Genomic DNA, 20,201 nt, shown 5'->3' on the forward strand with positions numbered 1-20,201 from the left:
AGTGCAACATCTGCCAGTGATCTCCAAACTGGGTCCCTCCAGCTGTTGCAAAACTATAAATTCCTGCATGCCCTAACAGCTGTCTGGGCATGCTAGGAGTTGTAGTTTTGCAACATCTGGAGGGTTACAGTTTAGAGACCACTGTATAGTGGTCTCAAACTGTACCCTCCAGATGTTGCTAGGCAACTTACCGGCTTCAGGGAGCCAGCCGCACGACATCGGCGGACTCCGATCTCCTCCACTGATGGTCGCCCGCAGCCTCGCCCGCCGGTCCTCTGTCGGTTCCCCGTTCTACCCCGCCTATTGTGGGTGGGCAGAACGGGGAAACCAAAAGTAAAGCCCCCCGCCCCCGATCTGCTATTGGTGGTCGCGTCTAGACCACCAATAGCAGGGATAGGAGGGGTGGCACCCCTGCCACCTCACTCCTATGCCTTCAGGGGGATCGTGGGTGTCTTGGACAACCGTGATCCCCGTTATATTCCGGGTATCTGTAGATACCAGACTGTATAGTAGTGATGGTCTCCAAACTGTGGACCTCCTCCTGCTAGGAGCTTCCTGCTCCCTGCTTTTCCCATTACTGGATCAAAGATCGAAGATTGCTTTACACCAGAGACTACTAAATATATTATGTTCTGACAACAAAAATAATACAACAAATTGTAGACTTACTTTTTCTTTCAGGTATTTATTAGTACAGAGGACAGAAGGACAGAGGGGGTTATTGTCATTGACAACAGCATGGAGACACTAATCTGCTTCTTATATCCAGACAGAACCCATCCTGTGTATGTAGTCAAATCTACAGGTAAGTTTTATCTGTATGGATCATGAACTTTAATTTACTGTCATATGCAAATGTTTCCAAAGATGGATGGAGTTAGATATGAGATAAGTATGAGGTAGATAGATTAGATAGATAAGATGGATTTGTGGTATTGGGTGTATTCCAGAGCAGATGGAATTACCCTAGGGGCAGATGGCATTAACCCCTTGTATTCGTGATGCCAGGGCGGGGTTTATCCTCAATACCACCCGAAGGTATACCGCTGGATCCTGGGCTAGGCACGGAGGGCAATAATGACTCCGACACGAAGTTACGGACAACGGTAGCTTTACTGAGGTTAGACAGGTGGAAAAGTCTATACAGTTCAGCCAGGCCCACGGAGGTGACCAGAGACCTTAAGGGCTTGCAGGGACTTGTAGTAGAACGGGATAATTTAGTGCAGGCCACGCTGAATTTGACAGATGACTTTGACTTGACTGACTTGTGACTGACAATGCTGTGACTGTGGCTTACTTGTAGCTTGTGGCTGCAGACTTGACTTGCGGCCTCCTATGACTCCAGACACACTCCTAGACTCGACTGCAATGGACCTCAGCAACAAGAGTTCTATGCTCCAAGAGAGTGAGCAGAGGCTCCACCCAGGGCTTATATGGGGAGACTCTGGTGGGGTCCCATTGGTCATCCCTAGGTTACCTGGTCACTGATACCACCTGGGTAACAATCACATGACAACTCACATGTTAAACAGTCTAAAAGTGACAACGATTTCTTCACACATTACACAGTATAATACATGGTAAACATATGTACATGGGGCAACAAGTGCAAGGGGGGCCCAGGGGACACTGAAGGGAGGCTGCCTAACAGGACAGCAAGGGTATGGGGTAACAACTCCTGTACTGGGCCACCACACATAGATAGATTGCTAGATAGATAGATAGATAGATAGATAGATAAAAGAATAGAGTAGAGCAGCACTACCACACAAGTGAGATATCAGCGGGTGCCACCAGATCCCAGGTTAAGGGTCTCAATCAGATATCCACACCGACAAAAAAGATTCCGCAGCACTCTAATATGGGTGGAATGTGAGTGAAGTTTTATTGACCTGACATAAAAGCGACGTTTCGGCTGCCCACTTGCAGACTTTTTCAAGCTTGAAAAAGGCTGCAAGTGGGCAGCCGAAACGTTGTTTTGATGTCAGGTCAATAAAACTTTACTCACGTTCCACCCATATTGGAGTGCTGCGGAACCTTTTTCGTTAGTGTAGATAGGTAGATAGATAGACAGAAGATGGATGGAAAGATAGATTCTCTTAAATTTAAATGATAAAGATATTAGATGAATAGATAGATAGATAGATAGATAGATTCTCTTACAAAATTCTAACTATAAAGATTTATTGTGCTTTTACAGAACAAGGATTTCTGGGGGTTTACAATCCCAACCCGGAAGAAATAAAACAACTCCTAAGTGTTCATTATGATCAATCACTTTCTAACTTCTCAGGTAAGAATACATAATAGACAGCAAGCCCCAGACTTGTCAGTACCGTGCTGATGTATTGTCATAAATGTTATACACCTACTAAACAAGGCCATATTTACAGACCATCAGGGGCGGATACAGACAGCATAGGGCCCCTGTGCAAAGAATGTGCCTGCCCCCCCATACATCAATTGTTCAGGTAGGAGATAAATATGAGATATGAGATAGATAGATAGATATGAGATAGATAGATATGAGATAGAAAGATATGAAATAGATGGATAGATATTAGATAGATAGATATGAGATGGATATAGATAGAAAGATAGATAGATAGATAAAAAAAACAAATAGATGCAGCACACCACAGCTTGAAAATCACAGTGCAAGGTTTATTCCATAGTGTATTCCAATAGACAACGTTTCACCAGCCTCACACTGGCTTTTTCAAGCGTGAGGCTGGTGAAACGTTGTCTATTGGAATACACTATGGAATAAACCTTGCACCGTGATTTTCAAGCTGTGGTGTGCTGTATCTATTTGTTTTTTATGGATTAAAGGGTACCTCTCATCAAATAAACTTTTGATATATTTTAGATTAATGAATGTTGAATAACTTTCCAATAGCATGTTAATGAAAAATATGCTTCTTTCTATAGTATTTTTCCCGATCAGTCCTGTCAGCAAGCATTTCTGACTCATGCTGGAGTCCTAAACACTCAGAGCTGCCAGCCTGCTTTGTTCACAGCCAAACAGGCTGTGAACAAAGCAGGCTGGCAGCTCTGAGTGTTCTCCTTTGTGAACAAAGCAGACTGGCAGCTCGTAGTGTTTAGGGCTCCAGCATGAGTCTGAAATGCTTGCTGCCAGGACTGGTAGGGAGACCCCTAGTGGTCATTTCTTCAAAGTGGAAAATTAAATAGAAAGAAGCATATTTTTTAATAACATGATATTGTAAAGTTATTCTGCATACATTAATCTATAATATATCAAAAGTTTTTTTGATGAGAGGTACCCTTTAAGGACCCGGCGACCGAGGCTCCAAGTATGCTCGCACCCCGTTCAAAGTTACCTATTTTTCTTGATGTGCTGTTCATATTTGGACTTTAGATAGATAGATATGAGATAGATAGACAGATAGATATGAGATGGACATAGATAGATAGATAGATAGATAGATAGATAGATAGATAGATAGATAGATATGATATAGATATGAGATGGATATGAGATAGATAGATAGATAGATAGATAGATAGATAGATATGATGGATGGATGGATAGATAGATAGATAGATAGATGTGAGATAGAAAGATATGAGATAGATAGACAGATAGATATGAGATGGACATAGATAGATAGATAGATAGATAGGTATGATATAGATATGAGATGGATATGAGATAGATAGATAGATAGATAGATAGATAGATAGATATGATGGATGGATAGATAGATAGATGTGAGATAGATAGATAGATAGATAGATATGAGATAGATGTGAGATAGATAGATATGAGATAGATAGATAGAAAGATATTAGATGGATAGATAGATATGAGATAGATACAATAGATAGATAGATAGATAGATAGATAGATAGATGATAGATAGATAGATAGATAGATAGATAGGACATGAATATCTTTTTACCAACCAGGGTGCCTCCAGATGTTGCAAAACTAAAAAACCACAACTCTTGGGCCTTTGGCTGTTGAGGTATGCTGGGAGTTGTAGTTTTGCAACAGCTGGAGGCACCCTGTGGGATGGATAGATCGATAGGTAGATAGATAGTGTTTTCCAACCAGGGTGTCTTCAGCTGTTGCAAAACTACAACTCCCAGCATGCCTGGACTGTAGTTTTGCAACAGCTGGAGGCACCATGGTAGGAAAACACTGATCTATGCCCAATCTATCCCAGTGTTTACCAACCAGTGTGCCTTCAGCTGTTGCAAAACTACAACTCCCAGCATGCCTGGACAGTCTTTACCTGTCCGGAAGTTGTAGTTTTGCAACAGCTGGAGGCTCCCTGGTTGGGAAACACTGCCTTAATGGATTAATGATAAATAAACAAGCAGTGTGTCCACATGTTGTGGCTCCTCCGGGGTCCACAGGTCACCTACAGGTCACATTACAAGAACAATTTTTGCCGCGATTTTTCCCAAAAATTGTTCTTGTAATGTGACCTGTAGGTGACCTGTGGACACCAGAGCAGGGAAAGTGACCCCACTGGGCTGCTACCCCCCAGCCCCAGGTTATACTGCTAGTGAGAAGAGAGGCAGGACAGGGGACATAACTTCCCCTCACAGCCGCTGTGCTCCTGGGAGGCCGGTCAGCTCTCGGCCTCCGTCCTCTGCCTGTGCTGGGGGCGGAGCCATGAATCAGATACCTTCATCCCTGCACTACTGCCTGTCTCCCTACTGATACCAGAGCAGGAGTAGCGCAGGGATTGTAAAAAAAAAAATAGCGCTTGTCTGAGTGGGGATCAGGACAACTGTCCTGGATCCTCAGCAGCTGCACCTCTCTCTCAAGGGGGCCCTTGGCCAGTGCCTGAGGGCCCATGTGTAGTGGCGGGCCCCTGTGCAGCTGAACATGCTGCACATGTGATTCGTCCGCCCCTGCAGCCCATGCTGTCCCAGACACCTAGACTGAATACAGCCCACTTGGGTGATTCCATAAGGGTTAGAATTTTTTCATACAGATTTGTCCAAATACGCAGCAGAAGTTGCATGTGTTAGGTGCAGATTTTGTTGCAGATTTACAGCTAATCTAACTCTTATACACAGAAAGTAAATTGAAGCTTGTTTTATGTTTGAGACTGAGCTGCAATGCAACACCCTGATCCCTTCAGTCAACTGATCATCAGAGGTATTGGGTGTCAGACCACCAGTGATCTGATATTGTCCTATATGTCCTATTATATGCCTAGTCCTTGAAAATGAACCCTAAAACCGAAGAATCAAAATAACCTCAAATGAATTCTCAAGTTTACTGGTTGCCATTTTGTAATGTCACTTACCATTCTCCCAAGAATATTATCCAACTTGTCATAAGTTTTTGGAAGTAATGTTGTTCACAATATATGTAGTAACCTGTTCCTGCTGCTTTCCATTACAATATAATAAATCAGAGTTCAGTCATATAAACACACGTAGACTAGGTTTCCGCACAGGTTTATTTCTGGGGTTTTTTGGAAAACAGCCACTGCAGTTTTGAGCCAAAGCCAGAAGTGGATCCAATAGGAAGACATATAACTCCTTCCTTTATATTTCCTATTCCTTTTGAATACACTTCCGACTTAGGCTCAAAAAATGCAAAAGCAGTTTTTCAAAAAACACCAGAAATAAACCTGTGCGGAAACCTAGCCGTAAGGGGATTTTCTAAAATTAGAAAAAGCATCTGCTTTTTTTTTTTTTTCCCGAAACAACACCACACTTGTCTATGTGCTGTGTCTGGTGTTGAAGTAACTTTCCATATACATTTTAATCCAAAATTCACTCACATTTCAAATGTAATAATTATGGGAGATCCTATACTTTAAAACCTATCAAACAGAATCTGTAAAATTATAATTTTTTAGTTATTCGTTTCCTGAATGCAAAATTAAGCAACTTATTCTTCATTAAAAATGTCATACCATTTTGCTCAGTCAGTTGTTTGCGTTTCTGAGAAATCTCTTAACCTTCCTTCTCTTAATGTTAAATGTATTACGGTAGCAGGAATGGGAAAGGAGTGAGTTTACAACAAGCAAGAATGGGTAGAGTTGGGACTACATACATGGAGGGCAGCAGTGACATAACTATAAGGGGTCCCCGCAGTGGCAATTGCCTGGTCTGCAAACTGAAGATTACAGACTGAAATATTTGCATTGGTATTTTTAAGCCAAAATCAGATGTGGGCCCAAAACATAGAAAAGGCACAAATCATTCCATTACATATTTTTCCCTGTAGGTTCCACTTCTGACATTGTCTTATAAACACTGATGCAAAATACTGAAAGCACTCTGTTAGTGCTGAAATAGGCTGATGTATGACTGGTTAGAAAAGCTGCTAATAATAATATCCACTAGCTGGATGGTAGCGCTGACGGGGGTGCTACTCCTTATAAACAAGTATTACCAAAAGCACAGTTAGCAGAAATAAGAAAGGATGCACTCACCCATTTAACTTGATAGAAGTAATTTAATCAGTAACAGCACAGCATAGTTGTAAAGACTCATGGCAGTTGGCAGGACACTCACGGAGGAAGTGGATCTGCAGGACCTGTGTGGCAGATGACACGTACCATACAAGGGAGCAGAGTCTACGGTCTGCCCCAAAGCAGGATGGTCTTGCTACGGCACCCAGGTCACTACCCCTGGCACAACTCTACCGCACAGGCGGCTTAGGTCATGCGAGGCAAAGGAAGGATAGGCAAGACATGGTCAGGATAGCAGGAGGTAAGGGCTGGTGGCAGTGAAGCAAGGTCAGGAACGTAGCAGAGGGTCAGGACACAGTAGAGCAACACAGAATATACTTTCACTAAAGCACAAGGCAACAAAGATCAGGGAGTGAAGGAAGCTGCAGAAACTTATAAGTGATGTGCAGGTGGAAACAATATTTAGGAGGCGGGGGCACGCATGTCGGCGCTTAGAGAGAACAAAAGGGATAGTGGAGAGCGGAGGTAAGTGCCAAACTGGAATTCGCAATGCCCCGCTGGCAGAGGAGGAGGAGGGAAAAGGAGAGCACTCGTGGCCAGCGTGTCTGGCCGGAGCGCAGGATGTGACAATAGAACAGGGGATAGATGCAGAGAAGCGACAGACTGTTTCCTTCGCCCAAGCCGCTCCTCTGTATCTACCCGCTGTACTATACTGTGCTTTTATTGATCACATTTCTTCAAACAAGTTAAACGGGTGAGTGCATCCTTTAATATTTCTGCTCACTGTGCTTATGTTTCTAGGGAGCAGTGTATCACTTGTGCTATAAGCAATCTGTAGCCTAGTGTCTACATGAATCTTTTCTTTCCTCTGCAGTAGAATACAGACCATACAGATCAGATAGGATTTCTGGAATCTTGAACCCAACAACATGTATACACGTTAATGACTTCATCTTGTTCATTGCATCTAAACACAGCTACCCCCTGTATGATGTGTAAGTATTCTTTTTCAAATAAATTCTAAATAATGTGCAGATTACTATTGTTCATTAATTTATGTTTTGATTTGTTATTGTTGTTTGTTTGTTCACTTTTCTTTTGCTGTGTTTGGTTGGGGTTTTGAAAGTCTCATCCACATAAACTGTGTTATACTGGATAATGTCTCAGATTTTCAGTGTGTCATTTATACTACTGTGCTGACCCTAGACTGGTTATCCAAGTACTAAAGCTTGCTTTCTTTGTTTCAGCAACAACTTGTACAACACCAACCCTGGATTTGACTGGGGAGCATTCCGGACACTAGCAGAGGAAATTTGGTTGTCCTCAAAGACTCAGTTTTCACTGCTATTCCAGTTTCGGGAGCCAGGGGTCTATGTCCTGAAGCACAGCAATAACCAATATAAAAAGATGGTAAGTTTACATCATTTATTGATATTTTACATCATTAATAATATTATTATTGGGAACATAGTGTTCCTAAACAAATAAATACTGCAGTGTTCTAGCTTCTATTTTGTCTATAGTGTCATTACATTTATTGCATTCTAAGTGTTCATTATCCAGTTAAAACATGAAATAAATATATATATATATATTAATAAAAGTTAAGAAATATAAAAGTTAATATTGCATAATTTATGCACTTTAAAGGGGTACTTTGGTGGAAAACTATATATATATATATATATATATATATATATATTTTTTTTTTTTTTTTTATCAACTGGTGCCAGAAAGTTAAACAGATTTGTAAATTACTTCTATTAAAAAATCGTAATCCTTCCTGTTTCTTTTCTGTCTGACCACAGTGCTCTCTGCTGACACCTCTGTCCATGTCAGGAACTGTCCAGAGCAGGAACAAATCCCCATAACAAATCTGAAAGAGGTGTCAGCAGAGAGCACTGTGGTCAGACAGAAAATAAATTCAAAAAGAAAAGAACTTCCTCTGGACCATACAGCAGCTGATAACCACTGGAAGGATTAAGATTTTTATATAGAAGTAATTTACAAATCTGCTTATCTTTCCGGCACAAGTTGATTTAAAAAATTTTTTCCACATGAGTACCCCTTTAAAAGAGTAGGTATCATGTTCTACATGTTTACATTTGCCTTTCAGTACATTAGGGTAATGCTTGTAGGAGGACAGTGCTATGAAGAAGGCCCCTTCTTCCCCACAATACCCCGTCACGTCATACGTAATGGAATCGGACAGATACCTCCACTTCTATTAAAGCCGGATTGGCCAGCCATTGCCGGAATCATCACTGGGCTAATGATCATTCTCATCACTTGCATTTTGTTACTTGTAAGTAAATTTGTTACAATCTTACTTCACATTATAAATATTTGATAATCATTATTGAAGCTTCCTTTACATTTACCTTCATACTATGGTTAACACATAACACCATCTGTATTATGACTGCAACATTCAAATCTCTTGTGAAGATCTAATCATCTAACTATGAACTCTAAAATGTCTCTTGAAGCTATGCTGAAAGTATGTCAGCGGGTACCCCTCGCACTTAACTTTGCGCGTAACTTAAGCATGAGGGGTACCCGTGGACAAAAGGCGTGTGCTTACCTTTATACTAATGTGATACTTAATCCCCTTGTGTTATTATTCCTCCTCCATCTTTATCCCCTTGTGCCATTATTCCCCTCTCCATCTTTATCTCCTTGTGCCATTATTCCCCTCTCCATCTTTATCCCCTTTTGCCATTATTCCCCCCTCCATCTTTATCCCCTTGTGCCATTATTCCTCCTCCATCTTTATCCCCTTGTGCCATTATTCCCCTCTCCATCTTTATCCCCTTGTGCCATTATTCCCCCCTCCATCTTTATCCCCTTGTGTTATTATTCCCCTCTCCATCTTTATCTCCTTGTGCCATTATTCCCCTCTCCATCTTTATCCCCTTTTGCCATTATTCCCCCCTCCATCTTTATCCCCTTGTGTTATTATTCCTCCTCCATCTTTATCCCCTTGTGTTATTATTCCCCCTCCATCTTTATCCCCTTGTGTTATTATTCCCCCCTCCATCTTTATCCCCTTGTGTTATTATTCCTCCTCCATCTTTATCCCCTTGTGTTATTATTCCCCCTCCATCTTTATCCCCTTGTGTTATTATTCCCCCTCCATCTTTATCCCCTTGTGTTATTATTCCCCCTCCATCTTTATCCCCTTGTGTTATTATTCCCCCTCCATCTTTATCCCCTTTTGTTATTATTCCTCCTCCATCTTTATCCCCTTGTGTTATTATTCCTCCTCCATCTTTATCCCCTTGTGTTATTATTCCCCCTCCATCTTTATCCCCTTGTGTTATTATTCCTCCTCCATCTTTATCCCCTTGTGTTATTATTCCTCCTCCATCTTTATCCCCTTTTGTTATTATTCCTCCTCCATCTTTATCCCCTTGTGTTATTATTCCTCCTCCATCTTTATCCCCTTGTGTTATTATTCCCCCTCCATCTTTATCCCCTTGTATTATTATTCCCCCTCCATCTTTATCCCCTTGTATTATTATTCCCCCTCCATCTTTATCCCCTTGTGTTATTATTCTACCTCTATCTTTATCCCCTTGTATTATTATTCCTCCTCCATCTTTATCCCCTTGTGTTATTATTCCCCCTCCATCTTTATCCCCTTGTGTTATTATTCCTCCTCCATCTTTATCCCCTTGTATTATTATTCCTCCTCCATCTTTATCCCCTTGTGTTATTATTCCACCTCTATCTTTATCCCCTTGTGTTATTATTCCTCCTCCATCTTTATCCCCTTGTGTTATTATTCCTCCTCTATCTTTATCCCCTTGTGTTATTATTCCTCCTCCATCTTTATCCCCTTGTGTTATTATTCCTCCTCCATCTTTATCCCCTTGTGTTATTATTCCACCTCTTTCTTTATCCCCTTGTGTTATTATTCCTCTCTCCATCTTTATCCCCTTGTGTTATTATTCCTCCTCCATCTTTATCCCCTTGTGTTATTATTCCACCTCTTTCTTTATCCCCTTGTGTTATTATTCCTCTCTCCATCTTTATCCCCTTGTGTTATTATTCCTCCTCCATCTTTATCCCCTTGTATTATTATTCCTCCTCCATCTTTATCCCCTTGTGTTATTACTCCTCCTCCATCTTTTTCCCCTTGTGTTATTATTCCCCCTCCATCTTTATCCCCTTGTGTTATTATTCCCCCTCCATCTTTATCCTCTTGTGTTATTACTCCTCCTCCATCTTTATCCCCTTGTGTTATTATTCCTCCTCCATCTTTATCCCCTTGTGTTATTATTCCCCCTCCATCTTTATCCCCTTGTGTTATTATTCCTCCTCCATCTTTATCCCCTTGTGTTATTATACCCCCTCTATCTTTATCCCCTTGTGTTATTACTCCTCCTCCATCTTTATCCCCTTGTGCCATTATTCCCCCCTCCATCTTTATCCCCTTGTGCCATTATTCCCCCCTCCATCTTTAGCCACTTGTGTCATTATTCCCCCTCCATCTTTAGCCACTTGTGCCATTATTCCCCCTCCCTCTGATCCCCTTTTGCTATTATTCCCCTCTCCATATTAATCCCCTTGTGCCATTATTATCCGATATGGCAAAAGGGAATCAGAGGGAGGGGGGAATGATAACACAAGGTGATTAAGATGGAGGGGGAATAATAGCACAAGGGGATTAGGATGGAGGGGGGGGGGGGAGAGTCAACTCACCCCCCCCCCCCCACCATATAAATCCCCTTGTGCCATTTTTCCCCCCTCCATCTTAATCCCCTTGTGCCATTATTATCCGATATGGCAAAAGGGGATCAGAGGAAGAGGGGAAATAATGGCACAAGACATTGAGCCTTGGGATTAAGATGGAGGGGGGAGGGTTAATTATCACCCCCCCCTCCATATTGATCCCCTTGTGCCAATATCCCCCCTCCCTCTGATCCCCTTTTGTCATTATCCCTCCCCCCCTCCATCTTAATGCCTTGTGCTATTATTTCTCCCCCCCCCCCCCCTCCGATCCCCCTGGGCTAAGATATATATATATATATATATATATATATATATATATACATATTTACACATACAAAAACCCTCCCTCCGTCCCATACACTTATTTTTCTCTTTTTTTTTTACGTTACGGGCCTTTTCGTCCCGTATGGCCTGTCCGTGTATGCAGCGCGTCCCGTTCGGCAGGGCCGCAATGACGTGTGACGTCCTCCTGCACTGTGCGGCACCTCCACACAATGTCATGGGAGGTCACACGTCTCCCTGGCAACCACGCAACTCTCTTACAGTAGACGTGGCCGCAGCTCCGGCCGGGCTACTGTACAGAGGACTGCCGCTGCCATTCTCCGCTATGCCCTGACAAATGCTGGCCAATTACTGGTATTTGTCAGTGCATTGGCGTACCCCCGCTCAACCGTGGTGTACCTCTAGGGGTATGTGTACTACAGGTTGAGAACCCCTGCGCTACTGCAATGGTATTAACTATGTGTGAATGAGGCCTAACTAAATGGGGTAATTTATCAAGGGCCATGCCCAGTGCAGACAGGGGAGAGTCGCAGATTTTTGTGCAAAGCCCCTCTCTGGGTCATACTTGCCAAATGGTTGGGTGTAAATTGTAATTAAATGTACACCAGCAAGGAGCTGATGTAGATTTCTGAGGCTGCTGCATGGATTCATTCAAGGTGTGTAGCAGTTCAGAAGGCACCAGCAGAATTTAGGGATTGATCATTTTCCCCAATGTCTTTAAAATGATTTTAACAACACAGTCACCAGAAATCTTATAGGGCTTTTTCCATCATAAGCATTGATGGCAATGACAATTCAATTAGACCCCCCAACATTTATAGCCTTGTTTAAGAATATATATAATTGATGCCTATGGGTGGGAAGGGGCGCCATTTAGGCCTAATTATTTACTCTTTTTCATTTTGTGACTTCATTATACCAAAATGTTGACTTTCATTGAATTAGAATTTAATGCCAAACTGCTGTCTAAAATACCCCCTTTGCATTCATTTTTGTGTCTTCCAGGTTTGGTTTCAGGATTTAGGGTGGACACAACAGATTACAGGTTTTTCTCGCTTTAGAAAGCTCCAACAGAAGTTCAACTTGGATACCTATTCATCCAAAGGGTCAACAGTGATGAGCACTAAAAAACTTCACCCTAAAATGAGAATTAAAGGCCATGTGGAGAAAAAATGGGATGAGACAGAAAAGCGAAAATGTCAGAGTAAGAAGTATTTTTGAATATTGTAATGAAATATTCATAGTGTAATATCCAAACAATGATACCTTATGTATAAAAGTCTCTTAAAGGAGTTATCCAGTATCAAAAAACGTATCCCCTATCTGCAGGAAAGGGGATAAGTGACTGATCGCAGGGGCCCACTTGCTAGGAACCCCTGCAATCTCCCGCCAGGCACCGCGGCTCTCTGCTTGAATACAGTGTGGCCCAAATCTGTGGTACACACACCCCCTCCTTGCTTCTCTATGAAAGAGCTGGAGATAAAGCATCTGTCTATCTCCGGCTTGCCCATAGAGATACATCAAGAGGGCATGTTGGCCATAGCTTCATGCTGTAGCCTGGCATGGGCAGGAGATTGTGGGGGGCTCCAGTCGTGGGACCCCCTGTGATCTGACTTCTCCTTTAAATAACATAACCACTGTATTAAAATTATAGTACACTGATGTTCCTTTACTCCAATATAATCCAGAAATTCTTATAACCTGACATAGTACTGCAGCATAATATGGATTTTACTAAAACTAGTAAAAGTAACTTATACAAACTCTTTCCTAGATAGGTCATCTAGGAGTCTGGTCATAGTCATACCTTCCATTTTATTATCTGCTGCTCCTGCATCATTTTTCAAGTATGCAAATTAACCTTAAGGGTATATATGACATTCTATAGTTTTGCCAATGCCCAGAAATCTCTTCCCCTTCTTTTTGATTGACCTCTGAATGACTGCCTCTCTGCTGTTATTGAGCGCCTGCACATGATTTCGGGATATCGCATGTGCATTAATCCACTGTTCTTCCTGCGGCCCTCATAGATGTTCTTCACAAGCACAGAACAGCAAAAAGAGGTGGCAGGAGATTTCAACATCAGAAAGCATGTGCTTGAGATTTCAACACAGGGAAGATTTTAAATGATAAGAGAGACAGGCCAGAGGGAAGTGGCAAGTGGGGAAAATGGTGACGATTTTTACAGTGCAGGCGTAGTGGATCGTCATGTGGAAGACGTGACAGTGACCCTGTGTCTAGGCTCCATCTAGACATCTGCTTAGATAAAGGCTAATGACAGATCCCTTTCATTGGGAACCCACAGCTACTCTACAATCTGATTCCACAAATTTGTCTTTAGAATTTCTTGCAGATGATGAATTTTGGGATTATGATCAGCAAATAGACATGGAAGGCTTCAACACACACATGTTCTATGATATTTTACTGAAGCAATCATTCATGGTTACATCCAAGATCGGTCATTTAAAGGAAGAGGTATGTAAGTAGTTTATGTATTTAGGTTTAGTTGTCACCTGACCTGTAAAGCCAGGACCAAGAATCCTATCTTTTAATTTAAAGGGAAATCTGTCAGCTGTATTTGCTGCTATGACTGCAGACATCCTTGATTATTTGTTAGGATATACAAGCAAACTGTACCTTTCCTGAAGCTGATGGTGGCTGTCAAACCTAAAAAATCCCATTTTTATTTCTTTACAAAGTGTTAAGAAGGTGGGGTCGAGCTGCTCACATGCCACAGTGTGGAATGCCTCTTTACTCACCCTCACCTTCCAGTCCCTTCTAAACAGATGTCCAGAGACCTGTACATCAGTCATGGAGGGACTTGGAGGCAGAGCCCTGCAAGGGATGGTTTTCTTAATCTTGCTCCTACAGGATTTCTGACCATTACCACCCTGCATCCGCAACATATGTGTCAAAAAATCTTACCTGCTCCCACAAACATTTTGTCACTGCTTTTAGAGATAGTACCATCTGTGCTATTTCATCACCTCCTTGTGCCATTCATCAGCCCCTGTGGCATTTCAAAGGTTTGCAGGAATGTGCAGAACTGTGCAGGATTTAGTGGGACCTCCTGTTTGTTCTGTGACTGCCGGCTCCTACCCACAACAACCCATGGGTTCCCAATCCAGATGCAGGGCTTTACTTGGGGGACTTTACCAGCTTGACTTGGGGAACTTTACAAGCTTGGCTCCACCTGCTTGACACTTGGCTGAAAAAATAAAAAGGCAATTTTAAAAGTTGGCAACCACCATCAGCTCCAGGAAAAGTATAGTTTGCTTTTATACCCTAAAAGCTATCCAACAGTGTCTGCAGCTCTTAGCAGCAAATACAACTGACAAATTCCCCATTAGGTGCTTTGTGCCCCTTTTCAACACTTTTATTCTTTTCTTCAAATCACCTATTAAATGTTTTTGTAAAAACTTTTCTACTTCAGCCCTGAATAGACAAAGGCCACATAGAATTCCTTCAAAGCAACATTTGTGTAAAAGGAAGAATTTGTAAATCTGTTTATTTATGGATTATGTCCTATCACCCACATTAAATGACACTGGGGTGCACAGAATTATATTAAAAAAAAATGTATGGCTTCTTGAATAAAGTGTCCCAAAAAGCTTATATTTTTTAAGTGATTTTTATTGTGCAAAAGTGATTTACGTATTTGGAATCAACATCATTTTACAAACCCATAAAATAAATGTAATACATTATTTCTGCCACATAGTGAATGACACAGAATTAAAAGGCAAACTGTCAGTAAACTCCCCCCGCACTAACCAGAAGTACTGGCTGGAAGTGCTGGGGACGCTGATTAATATGCTGCCGTTATGTTCATTCTTCAGGATATGCAATTGATAACACTAACTGGCACGGGCAGGGTTACAAGGCTCCTTCTGGCACTCTGACGTCAGCGCCGCTGAATATTCATAAGCGGGGCGGTGCTGTGGACCAGCGGCGCTGACATCAGAGTGCCAGAAGGAGCCTTGTAACCCTGCCCATGCCAGTTGGCAGCTCTTTTGCATATCCAGAAGAATGAAGATAACAGGCAACCGGCAGGGCGGATCCGGGCATGGTAGGCAGCATATTGATCAGCGTCCCCTGCACTACCAGCCAGTACTTCTGGTTAGTGCGGGGGGGAGTTTACTGACAGTTTTCCTTTAAGGGTACGTTCCCACACGGCGTGTTTTGCTGCGTATTTGCTGCGTATTTGGTGCTGCGTATTTTCCTACCCATTGACTTCAACAGAGAAAATAAAATACGCAGCAGCAAATACGCAGCAAATACGCCGTGTGGGAATGTACCCTTAAACACAAAAAAACAACAATTGCAGAATGAATGTTTTTTTCTGTTCCACACCAAAAAGTGTTAAAAAGAATTAAAATAAAAAATAATTAATTCATTAATTAAATGTAGTCCCTAGTAGAATCCATACAAAAAAAAAATATTTGTAAAGCTACACTAACCAAAAAAAAGTCATGGTGCTTGGAATGTGGCAACACAAACACGCTTTTTTTTTATGTTTTCTTTTGCAAAAGAAGTAAAACCTAAAAATCAAACATATTTGGGATTACCCTTTGGGATCACCCATAGTTTGGATCAACTCCGGGTTCTGGCTAAAAATACTGACCAAAATACCATATGAGTGTTAAATAATAATTATTTACTGTACTTTGTTTGCATAATAAGTTGCATTTTGTTTGCCGAATCTGCGCCTGGGGCCAAAGTGTTATTTGGCAAATAAGGCATAAAGGGGCAGCACAATCCTAGTGCCTAGAGCAGTCCAATAGAAATGATTCCAGACGTGTAAACGCAGTAAGGGATTTTTTTGTGTTCATATTATTGAAAAATATAATAATCCTTGACTACAAGGCTTATCATAGTGATTCTTATTTCTTTTCTCCGGATATATAAAGATGTTAAAAAATCTTTAATTTTTTTTCTCTGCAGGTAAAAGTATTCTATGAAAAACTTGTCTATGAAGTTAGCACCCTAAAAGACACATTTGTGAAGCGTCTTAGTATTATTGGGCACCCAAAGCGATACAGCAGTCATGTCTTAGAAAACTACATTAAAAAAAAGCAAGAGGTATGAGGAAGTCTCCAGAAATTTGGTTGCTCATGTGGCTCACGTGTGATTCCTTGTATGTTATAGAATACTCATATTCCTGCTTTTTCTGCTCTGTAATAAGGGCCGCCATCAGGGGGGTACAGCCAGTACTCCAGTGAGGGGCCCGGGATCCCAGGAGGCCTGGACCCCCGCTGCACCAGCCTGCAGCAGCCCCAGCACAGAATCAGAAGACTGCTGTTTAGACAGTGGTCTTCTGCTTCTGTGCTGCTGCTTCTGTACCTACAGTCAGGGCCCGGATAAAAATAAGAATAGGGAAGTGGCATGAGTGTCGGCCCGTCTGCTGTGCTAATTGACCACATTGTGTAGAGGAGAGGGAGGTCATTTGCCCAGGCAGCCACTATGGCCCTTTAAGAGTACAGCAATGGCTGTACATCAAGCATGTCAAACTCAAAGGCTAACATGGGGCAAAAAAACACAAGGTTTAAGTTTATGTTGCCGTATCAAAAAAAAAAATATGCCCTCCTTGCACAACACCCCAAGTCCCCTTTGCACAACAACCGATGCCCCCCTGCACAAGACCCCATGCCCCCCCTGCACAAGAACCCATGCCCCCTGCACAACATCTCATGCCCCCTTTGCACAAGACCCCATGCCCACCCTACACAAGACCCCATGCCCCCTGCACAACATCTCATGACCCCCTTCACAAGACCCCATGACCCCCCTTCACAAGACTCCATGCCCCTTTTGTACAACACTCCTTGCCCCCTTTGCACAAGACCCCATGCCACCCATTTCACAAGACCCTGCCGTACAGGTCCCCCACATTAGGTGCAGTATAGTTCCCCCACATTAGGTGCAGTATAGTTCCGCACATTAGGTGCAGTATAGCTCCCCCACATTAGGTGTAGTACAGTTCCCCCACATTAGGTGCAGGACAGTTCCCCCACATTAGGTGCAGTACAGTTCCTCCAGATTAGGTGCTGTACAGTTCCCCCACATTAAGTGCAGTATAGTTCCCCCACATTAGGTGCAGTATAGTTCCCCCACATTAGGTGCAGTATAGTTCCCCAGATTAGGTGCAGATGAGCTCCCCCACATTAGGTGCAGTACAGTTCCCCCACATTAGGTGCAGTACAGTTCCCCCACATTAGGTGCAGTACAGTTCCTCCACATTAGGTGCTGTACAGTTCCCCCACATTAGGTGCAGTATAGTTCCCCCACATTAGGTGCAGTATAGTTCCCCACATTAGGTGCAGTATAGCTCCTCCACATTAGGTGAAGTACAGTTTCCCCACATTAGGTGCAGTACAGTTTCCCCACATTAGGTGTAGTGTAGTTCCCCAGTTTAGGTGCAGTACAGGTCCCCCACATTAGCTTGGCAGTATAATTCCCCACATTAGGTGCAGTATAGTTCCCTCACATTAGGTGCAGTATAGTTCCCCACATTAGGTGCAGTATAGTTCCCCACATTAGGTGCAGTATAGTTCCCCACATTAGGTGCAGTATAGTTCCCCACAGTAGGTGGAGTATAGTTCCCCACATTAGGTGCAGTATAGTTCCCCCACAGACATACAGCTTTCAGCCATATACAGTGTATGGCTGGAGGCTGTATGCCTGTTTACTGCCCCACTTCAGTGTCCCGACCACCACTCCTCCAGCCCGGGGTCACTATCTACTGCTATGGCCTATGGGCCAGAAGAGCGGTGGTTGGAACACCGAAGATGACGTGCTGGCGAGTGGTGACTTACCATACCCGCGCGTCCTCCTCACTGCTCCGCTTCCCTCTGTTCTTCTCCTATGGGCACACGCACGGGACATCAGTGAAGTCCCTGCATGCAACTACCTCCCAGCGGCCTCTGCATTTTTAAAGTTAACGTGGGGCCACAGAGAGGTAACCGGGGCATCCTTGTGTCCTGAAAAGATTTTTCGGGACACAGGGATGCCCCAAATCTGATGGGGGCCCTCTGCGGGCACAGGGCCTGGAGCAGGCGCTCCAGGAGCGCCAATGATGATCCGGCCCTGACCAGAGCAATGAATATCTTTGCCGGGCCACAAAGATATTCATTGTGGGACACTTGTTTGACACCCATGGCCTACATGCTGAAGGGGAGCTCTGCTGAGGAAGTGCTGCCTGCCTCCCTATCAGACTGCTCACCACTGGAACATCATTAGAAGGAGTCAGACAGAAGTGGGGGGAAGTTTTCTGTTCATCCTCTTCCAGCTTTCCCACCCGATGCAAAACAGTGCAGGAGATCCTGGGGCCGCAGTGCAGGTCAGTGAAGTGTAAGAACAGTTCTCTCCCTCCTCACATTATCTACCTTCATTACCCAAGATGATTTACTGACTGGCCAGTAGATAAACAATGCTGTAGGGGGGTGGGGAGACCATGTGCCAGTGTTTCCCAACCAGGGTGCCTCCAGCTGTGGCAAAACTACAACTCCCAGCATGCCCGGACAGCCTTTGGCTGTCCGGGCATGTTGAGAGTTGTAGTTTTGCCACAGCTGGAAGCACCCTGGTTGGGAAACACTGCCATGTGCCCAGGACTCATGTCACTTTATTAACCTCTTCCTCTCACTTTATCTTTTCTCCAGCAGGCTCTGTTCATACTGTTGTTTGAATCCTTGTCACAAATATCTGTCAGCATCCAGCCAGGAACTGGAAACTGACATAAAATGTGGCGGAAAGCAGTAGGGGCCATTTACTTCAATTACCTGAACAGAGTCTGCTCCATTCTGGCTGTGTACGCTATTTTACCACACCTATTAGGCTGTGTTGTCCTGTGCAGTTAAAATAGCGTATATGGTCATAACTGAATCAATGGGCGACGCTGTTTGGGCAAATGAATGAAACTGCACCCACTGCTCTCCACCACAGTGGTAATAAAGATGTAGCTAGAAGGCTGGCTCACATTGCATCAAGCACTATAGGGTATGTTCACACCACACTATTGCTGTCCATTTCACCCTTTGAGGACCCAGCCAATTTTCATTTTCCTGTTTTCGTTTTTTCCTCCTGTCCTTCTAAGAGCCATTACTCTTATTTTTCCATCCACAGACCCATACTAGGGCTTGTTTTTTGCACGACCAATTATACTTTGTAATGACACCTTCCATTTTACCATAAAATGTAAAACGCACACAAAAAAAAAAAATATTTTGAAACAATTGAAAAAAAAACGTTTAGCAATTTTGGGGTTTCGTTTTTATGCAGTGCATTTTACGGTAAAACTAACATGTTCTATTTATTCTGTGGGTAACATAGTAACACAGTTCATAAGGTTGAAAAAAGTCCAGAGTCCATCAAGTTCAACCTATAACCCTAATAAGTCCCTATTGAGTTGAGTTGATCCAGAGGAAGGCAAAAAACCCTCATACTAGAGGTAAAAATTCCTTCCCGTCTCCCGGGTCAATATGGTTAAACTGATACCCATGTTTATATAGTTGGGGGGGGGGGGCAGAAACTTCAGCTGTATGGCGACCCTTTCTGTAATGCATCTCTGTGTTGCTTGGTCAGAGTCTAGGTCTGTAAAATATACATGATCCAGCCGGGAAAGAGTTTATTCACAACATCAACTTTATCCAATAGATATAAAAGACCGAAGTTAAGATCACAATTGAGAAAATCATAGGTTCAAAATGCTCCTTGTCAGACTAAAAAGAACAGGGTTCTAAACTACAGATACAAGTTTTTCTCAGGTCTGTCTGT

General features: G+C 42.8%; 1 protein-coding gene across 1 annotated transcript in view; it reads left to right on the top strand.

Annotated features, from left to right (window-relative positions):
* The window catches only part of LOC130293215 (uncharacterized), a 172,029-nt gene that overhangs the window by 69,630 nt on the left and 82,198 nt on the right, over positions 1–20,201 (top strand). The window contains exons 7-14 of the mRNA XM_056541717.1: positions 682–805; positions 2,201–2,293; positions 7,282–7,402; positions 7,655–7,817; positions 8,524–8,712; positions 12,432–12,630; positions 13,768–13,904; positions 16,374–16,511. Of these exons, the coding sequence (XP_056397692.1) occupies positions 682–805; positions 2,201–2,293; positions 7,282–7,402; positions 7,655–7,817; positions 8,524–8,712; positions 12,432–12,630; positions 13,768–13,904; positions 16,374–16,511 (1,164 nt within the window). The remainder of the gene's footprint in view (positions 1–681; positions 806–2,200; positions 2,294–7,281; positions 7,403–7,654; positions 7,818–8,523; positions 8,713–12,431; positions 12,631–13,767; positions 13,905–16,373; positions 16,512–20,201) is intronic.

Source organism: Hyla sarda, chromosome 10, assembly GCF_029499605.1.
Source record: "Hyla sarda isolate aHylSar1 chromosome 10, aHylSar1.hap1, whole genome shotgun sequence".
In the NCBI taxonomy this organism is placed as follows: Eukaryota; Metazoa; Chordata; class Amphibia; order Anura; family Hylidae; genus Hyla; species Hyla sarda.